This window comes from Syngnathoides biaculeatus, chromosome 11, assembly GCF_019802595.1.
Source record: "Syngnathoides biaculeatus isolate LvHL_M chromosome 11, ASM1980259v1, whole genome shotgun sequence".
NCBI lineage: Eukaryota > Metazoa > Chordata > Actinopteri > Syngnathiformes > Syngnathidae > Syngnathoides > Syngnathoides biaculeatus.
In genome coordinates this window covers 12,691,135-12,705,765 of record NC_084650.1, presented here as the reverse complement: position 1 = coordinate 12,705,765, position 14,631 = coordinate 12,691,135, and the positions used below count along the sequence as shown (strand labels likewise).

General features: G+C 45.7%; 2 protein-coding genes across 4 annotated transcripts in view; one reads left to right on the top strand and one right to left on the bottom strand.

Moving 5' to 3' along the window:
- The window catches only part of mcf2a (MCF.2 cell line derived transforming sequence a), a 34,858-nt gene extending 30,585 nt beyond the window's left edge, over nt 1–4,273 (top strand). For all 3 annotated transcript variants that reach the window (XM_061835212.1, XM_061835213.1, XM_061835211.1), the window contains one exon: nt 1,133–4,273. In XM_061835212.1, the coding sequence (XP_061691196.1) occupies nt 1,133–1,173 (41 nt within the window). In that variant the 3' untranslated portion in view covers nt 1,174–4,273. The remainder of the gene's footprint in view (nt 1–1,132) is intronic.
- Nucleotides 4,274–6,155: 1,882 nt separating this feature from the next.
- Nucleotides 6,156–14,145, bottom strand: f9a (coagulation factor IXa). Its single transcript, XM_061835661.1, is given in 10 exon segments — nt 6,156–6,754; nt 7,941–8,064; nt 8,405–8,541; nt 8,606–8,740; nt 9,962–10,075; nt 11,225–11,249; nt 11,357–11,526; nt 11,618–11,710; nt 11,713–11,776; nt 14,044–14,145. Coding segments are annotated over 10 exon segments (1,563 nt in total).
- Between the last annotated feature and the right edge of the window lie 486 nt (nt 14,146–14,631).

The window sequence follows — 14,631 nt, the reverse complement described above, 5'->3', positions numbered from 1 at the left end:
AAGAGTTTACTCATTCGTTTAGTAAGTTTGTGGATCTTTAAAGAATAGTCCAAATCGGAACTATGGGGAACTCCGCCTGGTAATGAATGAGTTAAGTACTAGAAAGTGTTTTCATAGAGCTCCTGCACGTGACGTCGCCATATTGCCGGTCAAACGGAGCCGCTCGACATTGTGGGAGACATTGAACCGGAGCAGAATATTTACAAGACCCAAGAACTGTTGTGTTGTTGGTTGTCACGACAGACGAGGCAGATATTCAAAGAGATCATTATGTGGAATACTAGCTGAGAAAGACCAGAAAAGATCGATGGATTTCGCCAATAAAACGTGATAGATGGTGCCCAACCAAATACACGCAACTGTGTAGCGATCACTTCATTTCAGATAGGAATTATTCTTCATCTCAAATTACAAAGTATTTATAATGCCAAATTGACTCATTTGAGAACAATGCATATTTAAATTGCAGAGAGGTTAAGAGCTGTGCGTGTGGCCGCAATACGCTTCCGTGTACAGAGGAGCCGACTCCCTGTCATCCTTTTTTCCCCCCTCCCAATCATAGTTAATGAAAACCAGGGGTCATTAATTAAAATATTGGTATTTGTATTGAATACTATCTGAAATGATCGACGGATTCCGACAAAGGTTAATGTGTAGTCAAATACGCTTCCGCGCTCACGAACCGTCAACCCGTCACTATGTCGAATTTATTCCAACAAAGTATTTGTATGCGTCCAGACTTTTGTTCTCTTTCAAACTTTTCCGTGTAAATCTTGATGACTTACTCACCAGATCCATGCGTAGATCCAGTTGTCCAAGACAATCGGAAGCGGGTTAACAGTCCAATTACGTATCGGCGAAAACATCGACTTCAGCATTAAATATGGCTCCTCTATGCTGAGTTTATCTAATTTTTCCACGTACCTTTGTTTATGATTACCTTCTAAATGTTTAACGGTATCGGACACGACTCTGGGAGACATATTTTCGTTTTGTCTCAACGGAGTTAGCATCGAACAAAGCTTTGTTTGACAGGCAATATGGCCAGTCACGTGATTTTGGTGACGTAGGAGCACGAGATCCATATCTGTGACGATGACTTTGATCTCATTCCATTTTGTTATCCTTGCAGAAATGGGCAACGTCAGGGCGAGAAAACTCAGTTCTCCGTAGAGAGAAAGTGATCAGTCCACAAAGGCAGGTCCACTCCTCGCTCCGTGGCACGTCATCTCGTTCGCTGCCATCGACGGCTATGTCAGTCATGTAGCCGTGTTTGCCGGGAGGGCGGGCGGTGAATGTCCAAGAGGTGGCGCTCATATCCCGACGGGTTCGGATCGACAATCCGTACCGGTGTTTCCTCATCGCGCTGATCTATTGTCAACGTACGCCAAGCACAAAGACTGTTGGTGAGATGCGTCCTTTGCTACAATTCCAAACTACGGCTATGCGGCTTTACCGAACGGACGATCAGTCCAGGACTCTGCGCTGGATTTCCTGCTGCGTTATCGTACATTTGACTGTACACATCATCATAGACGAAATGTCTTGAAGAAAATCATGTTAAATCATATTAATCGGGTTGCTCTGATCTCAACTGCATTTCTCCTCGGAACCTCCAGAGGGCATTCTGTACTTTCGTGGTATCTGAGGGCCGCTACAAACAACATTTTGTAGTTTTTTTTTTTTTTTTTTAGACATCCGGTCACATCACACTCCTTTTCTACGGGAACGTTTACCCATTTGTATCAGTCCTTCCTTTCTTCTGCCTCATGTGCTCTTCTGTGTGCGAGTGCCAAAATAAGGTTTTTCACTGGGGTTTTTCCATCTCTCGAGGCAGCCTATCGTCTACGATTTTGTTTTATTTTGTAAGAATCACGACGACAATCTCAGATACAAGTGAGGAGTTTGTTCTTTGTGTGGATTTTGCTGTCGTTCGCATTCGTGGCTTATATGAACGGGACACACAACCCCAGAACCTCAGCAACGATCATTGTAAAATTATTGTGACCGACGCGTTTCAGACACACCACTGATAGGTGGAAAAAAAAAACCTGACAGTTAGCTTTATAATTTCCTTATATTGTTTATATTATAAAAGAAACAAACTCCAGCAGTGGATAATCGTGAAAAGCATAGTCAGCAACTCACTCCGGCGCAGCGAGTGATTGACCCTTGGACACACGCAGCTCACTGCAGTGAAAACACTTTTGACGTTCTTGTCGGGAAGGTGTTGAAGCGCTACATGTGCCGCTGTATTATTTTTTTAAAAATGAAATTCACAAACAACATGGCACGGTTGTTAAGGAAGAAACCGCTTGCCCTGGCCAACGTGCAGTTTCTATATGCAGTAAAGCCTCGGTTCTCGGACGTCGCAGTTTTCAAAGAAATCGGCTTTTGAACGACAATTTCAAGATTTTTTTTGCTTCTGTTATGGAACGGAATTTGGTACTCAAATGCCCCCGCAAAACCCGGAAATAACATTTTGCGCGCGGCCAGACCAGGTGACCCACGACGTGCTTTGTTGTGAATTCCCACGCCGCCGAAAAAAACCTTGAAATAGCATAATGCGCGCGGCGCAAGTAGCTGACCCACCCACGACGCGTTTTGTTATTGTCAATTCAAACGCCCGCCGAAAAAAAAAAAACCAACCCGGAAATGACATAACGCGTGCGGCACAGCCAGCGCACTTTTGTTATTCTGCACAACGCAGCCTCTGTACACAGACGTGTCCTGGTTGTGACTGTTTTTCTTCTTATCGAGGACTACTGTATTAACCCCCAATCATGGCGCCAAAGAAGCCAAATTGCTTGTTTACAGTTATTCTGCACTTTTGTTAATAAGAAAAATTGACAAGGCTGGAGGCTGAGTCGCTACAGATATGGCAATGCACTCCCAGTCTAGCGTACTCTACTACTAAAGCATACATTTTAAGCAAAAAATAAATATATTTCTTAAATTATTTTGTTATATCAAGTATTTAAACTATATATGTATTTCTACGATGTAGTTTATTATCAGGAAAAGCTAAAGAAATGCTTTAAAAAGCCCATTTTATTAAGGTTTGCAACGCATTATTTCTTTTTCCGTTCATTGTAATGGGAAACATTGATTTGGTTTTCGAACAAATCACTTCTCGAACCGTTTTCTGGAATGTATTTTGTTCGAGAACCGAGGCCTCACTATAATAGGAATACACAAAGAGGAAACGGTCAAGAAATAAAGGAAAGGCTGCGGAGAATGTTTGCTATTATCATTCATCAATTGCGCTCATGTATTTCAGTGACAGAGACTCTTCACACTTTTCCACCGTTTCATAATGAAATCATAAATATAGTTGTCCCACACCATATTACGATTCACCGTTTGCATATTTTCTTTATTGTATTTATGATCTCAGATTAGTTGCTATATCGTAGAAATTTTCGTCTATTTTAAAATCTCACGTTCAGTAGCGCTCTGTAATGGCCGCCATCTTGTGGCGCTACACTGAAATCACGCAACCGAACTGCTGTGGCGGGGGCTGGCGTCACTGTTCATATTTTAAAGATGGATGCAAGCGACCAAGTGCTCCTTACTTCCCGTTGTTAGCCCCGCCCACGTTGGCCGATTTTTATCTGTGAGAGGATCATGATATATGAACGCGTGTTCAACACTTCATGAAATATTGATGGAATACTTACATAAATTTTTTCCAAATCCGATTGAGGCCTCCCGCCGAGGAGCGGCTTCGGAACGTCCGCGGCGTTTGATATGGAAATCCGTCTCGGGAAGCACTAAGCTCCTTTTTCACGTGACGTTTCCTCAGTTGAAATATGAATTTTTCCTTTTTCCACTTTGTAAGCCGTCACGTCTCCGTTTATTCGTTAAGAGCCGCGATTGCTTGAATGAGCTGATATTTATTTTGTGCTTGCTTTCCTCCCCCCAAAAAATGCTGCAGATTTTTGCACAGATTTTCCAAACTCTGAAAACATTTTCAAAATAAAAGCTGGAGGCTTGGATTCATCTGTGAGCCAGGAAGCCTAAACTCAGCGATGAATGTTTCTTTGATGAAGAATGGGCAGATTTATATTTTTAGCTACAAATCTGATTCATCAAAATTCATTTATTCGTTTTCCTTTCCCCTTATCCTGTTCAATATACTGAGATGAATATTTATTTCGATAACTGCTGTGTTAATCAGGCTACACTTGATAATCACCGTTGTACAAATGCCATTTTGGTCCATAAACGAAGATTCAATCAATCTGTCCCCGTTTTGCAGCGTTTTGATTAAAGCCTGTGCAAACAATCAGATGGTGCAGATGTTCTCTTTGTGGCTTTTTCCCCAGGAAACGACGCTGTTCATTGTGCTTCATTATGAAAAACATTTTTTTTTCTTTTTACCAGCAGATGGCAGCAAGTTGCTGCCTTTAAGCTACTCACTGTACTCGCTTGTATACATGGGAAGTACAGGGTGTCTGCAAATGTGCTATCCTTTCCTTTTCCTTCTTTCCTTCCCAGTGAAAACTGCAGCGATTTGTCAATCATCATCATCATCATTTTCCAATTGAAGCTTCCGACCAACCTGAAGTTGGAGCCATTTGTTCCTCTACGAAGTGTCTGTCCCAAGATTGAGAAGACAAAGGTGGAGCAGAGAATCGGTTGGTGGAAGTTGAGAAAGGAAGAATGTTGTGTGGCCTTTCAGAAAGAGGTGAGACAGACTCCCGGAAGACTGGAATACTAGCCATCCATTATCTACCGCTTTTCCGGGTCAGGGTCGTGGGGGAAAGAAATACCCAGACTTCCCTTTCCCCAGCCACTTCTTCCAGTTCTTCCGGAGGGATCCCGAGGCGTTCCCAAGCCATCCGAGAGACATTGTCTCTCCAGAGTGTCCTGGGTCGTAGTCGTGGTCTCTTTCCGGTGGGACATGCCCGGAAAAACCTCACCAGGGAGGCGTCCGGGGGGTATCCGGATCAGATGCCCCGGCCGCCTCATCTGGCTCCTCTCAATGCGGAGGAGTCGCGGCTCGACCTTGAGCTCCTCCCGGATGACCGAGCTTCTCACCCGTTCTCTAAGGGAGAGTCCGGACACCCTGCGGAGGAACTCATTTCGTCCACTTGCATCCGGGATCTTGTTCTTTCGGTCACGACCCGCAGCTCGTGCCCATAGGTGAGGGCAGGAACGTAGATCAACTGGCAAAGTGAGAGCTTCGCCTTTCGACTTAGCTCCCTCTTTACCACAATGGACTGATACAAAGTCTGCATCACTGCAGACGCCGCACCGATCCGTCTGTTGATCTCCCGCTGCATTCTTCCCTCATTCGTGAACAAGACCCCAAGATACTTGAACTCCTCCACTTGGGGAAGGATCTCATCCCCGACCCGGAGAGGGCACGCCACCCTTTTCCGTCTCGGATTTGGAGGTGCTGATTCTCATCCCAGCCACTTCACACTCGGCCGTGAATCGCTCCAGTGAGACTGGAATACTGCCAAGGTTTTCAGAGAGGCAGGCAGGAGAGTACTTGGGGTGTCTTCTGGTAGGAAAGGGGAGAAGGAGACTGGTGGTGGAACCCCAAAATACAGGAAGTCATCCAAGGAAAGACCCTAAACCCTAGCAAAGAAGAAGTGGGACACCAAGAGGACTGAGGAAAGGCGTAAGGAATACATTGAGATGCGACGTAGGGCAAAGGTAGAGGTGGCGGAGGCTAAACTAGAGGCATCCGACGACATGTACACCAGGTTGGATACGAAAGAAGGAGAAAAGGATCTCTACAGGTTGGCCAGACAGAGGGATAGAGATGGGAAGAATGTGCAGCAAGTGAAGGTGAAATTTGTTGACTGGTGCCAGTAGGGGAGCCCTGAAAAACTGCAGCGACTTTTGAGACACCTTGTATATGAGAATTTTGAGAAACTATTGGTACTAAATCCTGAAGGTGACGTTTTTATTTCATCGGAGCTACACATCCAGATAGAACCACAAATCTGGGCACTGTTGTAATGAGTATAAATCCAACTCCAAGGAAAATGTGACATTTGATACTTCCAGCCGACACGTATTAACTACTGAATAAAAATTGGAACCGATTATGGCAAAACGGAATTTTGTTGCAATCCCAAATGGTCCTGTCCAAGTTCCTTAAAGCAATGCAAAATCTTCAACTAACGAGTTTGACGCCATCACTGAAGCTCCGCGTCATCTTCGGGCCCTGGCGTTGCCTCGACGTGGTCCAAGCCATGCATCATGTTGTGGATCCATCTGGAGTAAATGGACACGCGGGTGTACACCCCGTACTTGCCGTCCCTTGCGCACTCTTCCCCCCAGCTCACGATGCCCGTCAGGAACCACGTGTTGTGGCGCTTGTTGAAGTGAGGACCCCCGCTGTCACCCTGGCAGGCGTCTTTGGCCTCGTTGTAGTACCCGGCGCAGAACATGGCTGGCGTGATCCTGGTGCTGCTGGTGAACTTGCACTCGGTCCTGCTCGTGAAGGGAACCTCCACCTTCTTTAGCGTGTTGGACGGGAGTCCGAGGTAGCGCGTTCTGCCCCAGCCGCTGACCGTGGCGGGCGAGGCGCTCTTCACCAAGGCTTCGGTGAAGGCCCGCGGCCCGATGCAGATGGGCCGCACTTCTGCGGAGAAGTTGATGGGTCTTTGGAGGCGGAGCAGGGCGATGTCGTGATCGAACATGCTCACGCTGGTGTTGTAGAGCGGGAACGCGTGCTGCTCGGACACTTGGATATCCTGCTCCGTGTCCTCTTTGACTTTGATGTTGTATTCGCCTGTGGGAAGCCGAGACGCAGCCACGTCAAACGTCCCGCTCACACCAAAGCAAAACGGAGTTATGCAAACACGTTTGGCCATAATTTTCCCTTTGGTGCGAAAATACATTGCAGCAACTGACATTCTTGGGTCATTTTCTGACTTACGTGCACCTTAGTCCATTTTCTTAAGGTCCATCTGGGCTACTAGTATGTTCTTTGTCCTCCCCAGTGAAACAATTCAGCATAGTAGTGCTTCTTTTATCCTACTAGCAAGGAGTTGTAGTAATCGTTTCCAGCATTACGGTACATGGACCCTAAAAAGTCTCCTTTATTGAGCAGGCACCACTTAATAGAGTACTCAAAACTAGCTTAACAACAGTCAAACGAACTGCGGAGTCACGAAATAGAGCAATGACTTAAGGTACCACAAATCGTACAACACGTGAGTACTAACAACTAACATTTACAATGAATTATATAATTCGCTGAAACGCTCAATAAAATTCCACTAGGTAGCCTATTCTGGCATGTTGGTGTCAACTAGCATGCTAGTACCATAATTTCCGACCTATAAGCCGTGACTTTTTTCACACGCTTTCAACCCTGCGGTTTATGTGGCGATGCGGCAAATTTGTGCATTTTTTTCTAACGGCCGCAAGGGGTTACTCGAGCGGAAAAGGTATGACTGAGAGCGGTGGAATGTATGTGCTGAGGAAGAAACTTTTACCGGTGCGGCGCTGTTAACACTGTGCTACTTTTTTTGTTTTTTCTTTTACCGGCCTTGTTAGCGCGGCGCTAACGTTAGCATTAGCGCGGCGGCGTTTGTGTTAAACTCTGTATACTGTCTTTCTTTGTCTCTGGTTTTAATGTGGGCACTTGCGGCTTTTACACAGCTGCGGCATATGTCTGTACCAAATGGTATTTCCTTTACAAATGTACTGGGTGAGGCTTAGAACCGGGTGCGCTCTGTAGGCCAGGAATTACGGTCACTGCATACTGGAGTGAAACAAATGTAGTCCTAGAAAAAAACACTAATAGCAAGACGTGGTTCTACTAGTGCACCTGAGTCATTTTACTATTGCACTCAATCGTCCCACTCGTGAGGAGGAAATTGATACCAGTACATGGACCTTAAAGTAGATATTGAGGATATTGAATACTGTAAAAGTTTTCCATTGCGATGAGCTAAAAAAAGGGGTCGTACCCACTCTCACGTAGAAGGGGCCCAGCGCCTCGGCCAGGCAGTGGGCCGCGGTGGCCACCCACTCCTCGCTCAGAATGGACCCACCGCAGAACACAGCACCGGATTTACTGTCTACCAAGGCCGCCTGCACGGGCACAAAGAAAAAGGTGAAGACCAGAACTTTGGACTACACGTGGTTGGATTTTGCTTGGGGGGGGGGGGCCCCGTGGACACGAGTATCGAGACACGTCCATCATGATCCAGATCATAAACAGAATTAGACACGCTAGTTTTACAGAAGGGAAAATGGGGCGTACATCATAAGTTGTGACCCAACTTTTATGGATCTGTAAACCACTTTTGGTTCCCGACCCACCAGTTGAGATTTACTGTGGAAAGCATTTAATTGGTCCGCCTGTCATTGTATGTCATTGGCATGGAAAGATAAACGAGTATACATTATTGTGTGTACTGCATGTAAATACCTGCCAGGGGATTTCCGCCGGGATGACGAAATCTCCCCCGACGATTCGCGTCAGAGCCCGCGGCCGACTTGTGTTGAAGGCGGGCTCGGAAGACCGAATGATTCTCATCAAAGCGGTTCTACCGCACGGGAACTCCACTAGTAAGACAAATTGGGCCTTTTCTAAACCGCAGAGAGGTTTTCGGTACCGTGGCTGACGTACCTTCCGGTTCACAGCTGATCCCGTCCTGCATCAGCTTGTATCCTTCCGCACAGTAACATTTGCCTCCGGGGTTGCCCAGCGATTCACAGAAATGGCCACAGTCGCCGTTGTTCAGGTCGCACCTTTTGCGTAAATCTGAGGGGAGATTTTTTTTGGACATTGAATTCCAACATCTCGACCAAAAGCCTTTCGACTTTACGACGCAGGAGTCTTGTCCGCCACGATCGCCCCGCCACCATAACGTTTCCTCTTAGCTCGTGCACATTGCTTATCTGTGTTTGTGCGCTGGGAGTAAATTTGTCTTTTTCACCCGCCTTTTTACACATTTTGACCCCAAAGAAGAAGGACGTTTTTTTGGTTTTTATTTTAGCAATGCTGATCCAGTCGAAGAAAAGCAATGACCATTGGAAATTTAGCTTAACATCATAAAAAAAAAAAAATCGGAGAAGGGATTAACTCCGACGGACATAAAGTCTTGGGCTTCAGTCGGACGACCGTGGTGATTATTATTATTATTATTGAGGACAAAATCCATATTTTAACTCGTGTGAAGGGTTTTTACCCCAATGGGCGATCATACAGTGATCACGCAGCAACGTTCTTCGATCGTTGCCGAGATGGAACGATTACTTTTGTTATGGATCGAGGATGAGAACCAACGCAGGCTTAATATCAGCCTCATGTTCATTAAAGGAAAAGGCACGGCGTACTTCTCCTAACTTTGAAAGAGCAGAAAGGGGAGGACGCCGCCGAGGAGGAATTTACCGCCGGCAAACGGCAAATGGCAAACGGCTACCTGCGCTTGCTTACTTAGCAAGAGCTGAGCGCAGCCTCCCTTCATTCTTCCCCATCCCGGCCTCCCGTCCCTAATAGTAAGTGAAGCATCTTGTATTTTTTTACTTTAATGTATTTTAGTCGTTTTTATACAAAATCGTGTCATTACCCAAGCCGCTTATCCTCACAAGGGTCGCGGCAATGCTGCAGCCAATCCCGGCGGTCATCGTACATTTTGACTTTAACGGTGAAATCCGAAATTCGAGTTAAGTCACGACTGTGGGATCGGATCTCGGTCGTGGACCGAGGACTCCCTGTATGTTGGTTTAAAAAAAGAAAACGTGAAGGCTTTTACTGGACAGCTGAAAAAAGTAAAAATGAAAGGATATTTTATGCTAATTATGAGAGGTGATGTTGGTGACAAACGTCATCCATTAAAAAGAAGGAAAGAAAACATATCACTGCGTACGCATTGGTCAAACAATAGCCATAAACGAGTGTTTTAGCGAATAAAATGCAACAATGGTGTGCGGGTTATTGGTGTTTTCTTCCATATGTTGAAATATGCAGCTGGTCGCTCACCGATCTCACAGTTGACGCCAGCGAAGCCGTCTCGACAATTACACGTGTAGGAGCCGATGCCGTCGGTGCAAGCGGCCGTGTGGAAGCACGGCTTCGACTTGCACTGGTCGCCATCTGAGGACATTCGGGGACATCAATGCATAAGTTTCACATGACGCACCACCCAACTTTCTCCATCTTCTTCCTTAAAGGTAAAGCAGGATTTTTAGTAGTTTAGTTTTTAATAAAAAAAAAAAATAATGCAGCCGGAATGGACCCATCTGTTTTTTCAGATATGGATTTTTGTGTCGCATGCCATGAAAATCCTCTCGAGGCATTCGTTTTGGAGAAGAAGCAGGAAGTGACATTTTTTCTCTGGACATCCACACTTCCTGTGTTTATATCAGTTTTACGTAGCTGTTTTTTTCCTTCGTGTTAGCCACAATGCTGCTCGTTGTATTGTTGGATATTGCTCGAACACTCGCGATGATAGATTCACTCTTCACACGTTTCCAAAAGACCCGGTTTGTCGTAAAATATGGATTACACAGGTGCAAAGGACGTTATCCTCTCAGAATGTAACAAAAGATCCTTGTCATAATAACTTAATAAAGTACGTAAGTCAGGGGTCCTAAATGTGTCAATGTGACCGCGGCGTTGCCACGGAGGTGGATCGGGCTGTTTGGCCGGTGGGGGAGGGTCATTTATTTAAATATTGGTATTTGTGTTGAATACTAGAGGAAAAGATCGATGGATTCCGGCAAAGGTTAAGGTGTGGCCTAGGACGCTTCCGCGTTCACGAGCCGTCAAAACCGTCACTATGTGGGATTCATTCCTGATTGAGAACAGATCCAGCAACGAAGTATTTGTATGCGTCCAGACTTTCCTACCCTTTCAAACTCTTCCGTGTGAATCTCGACGGCTTACTCACCAGATCCAGTTGTCCAAGATAAGCGAAAGCAAATTAACAGTCCACTTTTTTATCGGTGAAAACATCACCTTCGGCATTAAATATGCGTCCTCTACGGCGAGTTTCTCTAATTTTTCCACGTACCTTCGTTTATTTTCACCTTCTCAATGTCTGACAGTGTCGGACAAGACACCGGGCGACATATTTTGATGTCGTCTCCAACCGACTTAGCACTGAGCAATGCTTAGCTTGACCGGCAATATGGCGACGTAAACAAAAGTCACGTGATTTTATGACCTTGCTCTATTAAATATTGCGGAGTGATGCGCTCTGACAAAATGAAGAACCAACTATTTGGCTTTTGTCATCCTTACCCAAGTACGCTTTCCAGAACTCCACCTGAAACAACAGTGATGCTGCTTTCAATGACCACACAAAAAAATCAATGGAGAGCGTGAAGAGGCAAAAACCAAAAAAAATCAAGTCAACCGAGGGTAAAGACGCACCGTTTTTTCCGAATTCTCAAAGTACTCCCTGGCCTCCTCGAAGTCACACGTTTCCTCCACGCATTCTCTTTCCAGGTTGCCCTCCAGCAGCTCCTCAAACACGCCCGTGTTTCCACGCTTGTGCCTCCCCAGGACGCCATGAGCCGCTCTGCCGGACACGAACACCGGGCCTGCGGCCGAACGTGCCGAGATCAAATTCACAAAGTAAGCGACACGGGACACACGGTGAGGCGAAACTTTTCCACGTCTTTCCCTTCGTACCTGCGAGACTCGGTTGAAAGGAGAGAAACAGCACACAAGCGAGGAAGAAATTCGCCATCACGCGCAAACGCAAACTCCAAAGTGCACGACGGTCGTGTTTGCACATGCGGACGACGCTCGCCGGGAGTCACGTGACGCGTTTGGAAAGTCGGGGAAAGTCTGCGTGTGCCAATACTGGGTGTTTTGACGCTGTCAAACGGTGAAAAAAAAATTTTTTTTTTACATCCAAGACATGCTGCGACCCTCAAAGCCTTTTATATCATGGTTTAAAATAAACAGACAAACAAAAAAATAATGACTAAATTGTCCATTGGTGAGAATACTACCGTGAATGTTTGTCTATATCGTGTACCGAATTGTACCATAACTCTTTCCCGGCATCGCCCGCAACTTTAATAACCTTACAAAGGTTAAGGACTATAAAAACTAAAAGAAAGACAGATGCACCTGCATAATTCAACGCCGCCTTCGCCAATTAATGCTCACTTTTGGTAACAATAAGCATAATAAATGATTATTTAAAAAATGTGTTTTACCCTCTTCAAGAGGTTCGCGAACCCAAAGTACCATCTCAAAAAGTACCAGCAAAATGGCCAGCAATATATTTTTTACTCCTAAAAAGCAATTTTACTGTACTTCATTTAATAAAACTGAACTGTATTTCGGCAATACGGTGGACCAGCTGGTAAAGTTCTGAGGGGTTCAATCCCGGACCCGCCTGTGTGTAGTTAACATGTTCTCCTCACGCCTGCGTGGGTTTCCCCCGGGCACTCCGGTTTCCCCCCACATCCCAAAAAAATGCAACATTAATTGGACCCTCTAAATTGCCCCAAGGTGTGATTGTGAGTGCGACTCTTGTCTGACTCCATGTGCCCTGTGATCTTCTGGCAACCGGTTCAGGGTGTGCCCCGCCTCCTGCCTGTTGACAGCTGGGTTAGGCTCCAGCACTCCCTTGTGAGGATAAGCGGCTAAGAAAATGGATGGATGAACTGTATTTAAAAAATGGACTGTACAGGATTTCGGATTTCTGGATACTATACTCACGCCATCGTAAAGTCATACATAGGGTAAATATTTTATGAAAAATACTTCTGGGTCATAAATTCCACACAATCTAATGAAAAAGTACAAGTGGCGCCCTGTGACCGCGTGTACTAGTCGGTTGTGTGCTGTTTGCAACCCCAACGGGAAAAAGGAGAATGAGGCGCACTGCACAAGTTTCTCCACAAGAGGAAGCACAAACACCTGCACCACAAACACAGTAACGTGGTCAAGCAAATATTTGCATTACATAACACGTACAAAGATTTCTTTTTTTTATGCTTTGGGGTCAGAGGGCTGAAAATGTGGCATGTTGTTATTTTGGAATGTAAATAGAACTCCAGTGTAAATTATTAGCTATGAAATTTTCCACCCAAAGGCTTCTCAGGTGTTGGCAGTTATTGATGGGAATCCTACATATTTACCATAATTCCCGGCCTACAGAGCGCACCGGGTTCTAAGCCTCACCCAGTACATTTGTAAAGGAAATACCATTTGGTACATACATACGCCGCAGCCGTGTAAAAGCCGCAAGGGCCCACATTGAAACCCACATTGAAACACGAGATATTTACAAAAAAAGACGGTACACAGATATGCTAATGCTAGCGCCGCCGTGCTAACAGGTCCAGTTTAAAAAAAAAATATATATATATATATATATATATATATATATATATATATATATATATACTGGTAAAAGTCATTGAGACACGGCAGTAACATGCAGTGCTAACAGGGCCAGACTGGTAAAAGTCACTTCCTCGGCACATATATTCCTTCGATCTCACTCTTTTCCGCTCGAGTGCTCCCTTGTGGCCGTTAAAATAAATGCACAAATTAGCCGCATCACCGCAAAAACCGGAGGGTTGAAAGCGTGTGGGGAAAAAAAAAGTCGCCGTTTATAGGCCGGAAATTACGGTATATATTTGAACTTGTCGCAGGCACATCCAGACAAACAATGGCAATCGCACCTACGGACAATTTAGTCTTCAGTTAACCTGACGTGTGTGACATAATAATGCAGGAGGAAACTGAGACATAACATAAACAGTACAACAATAACAACAACTATAAAAAAAAAACCCACAACAATACCACAGCGTAATAACAGTGTAATAACAACTATAAGACATCCTCAGCTGTGCTGCCAGCCGAGCAGCCTAACAAGTTAAATTAAGAGCGCTGCTGCGCAGATGGATCAGAACGGAGGCCAGTTATTGATTGGTGAAGGTCTCCTTGACGTCTCTGCCTTCACTCGCTCGCCCGTTGGCTTCTCGGCCCGGACGAGGACGCCGTGTCGGGTCAATTTTGATTGTCTCCACGATATTACACACACACACACACACACATAATAATAACGAAGAAAACATTCTTCCTGCTACCTTCGTGGTTTTTGTTTCCTGACAGTAGCTCTGGAGCTGGGATTGAGAGGAGTCAGGTGAGGCCATGCCAGGTCTCAGGCTATCGCCATGGGAACCGGGCATTATTCGCGGACTTCAAGACCTTAGTGGAAAGCAAACATACACAAGTCAACATACACACAAACACACACTATCCATGCAGATCAACGGTCGGCCTGATGAGATTTACACGTAAACTCGTTGACGTCAGCGCAATAAAAACGCAATCCAGCGACGGGCGAAGTCAATTACGGCGGTCGGCGCGGCAGAAATACGACGACGCGCTGTCGCCGCTTTCGACCCTGACCTCCCTCAGATTTGTGAGGACACGTTGGGGGGTCAGAGGTCACGCCGCCGCAGAAAAACGAGCGGGTGCGACGATCCGAAATGAGGAGCGCCGTTTGACGACATCCATCAGTTTCACGCGGGGGCCTGTCGAGCGAACGCCCCCTCCCGGAACGCCCGCTGGCAGCTTCGCTTTTTATCAAGTTGGATTTACACCGCGTGGCTCAAGTGACACAATTTAGTATTTTTGGCTTCAAGTGGCAAAATTCAACACGGATATACGTC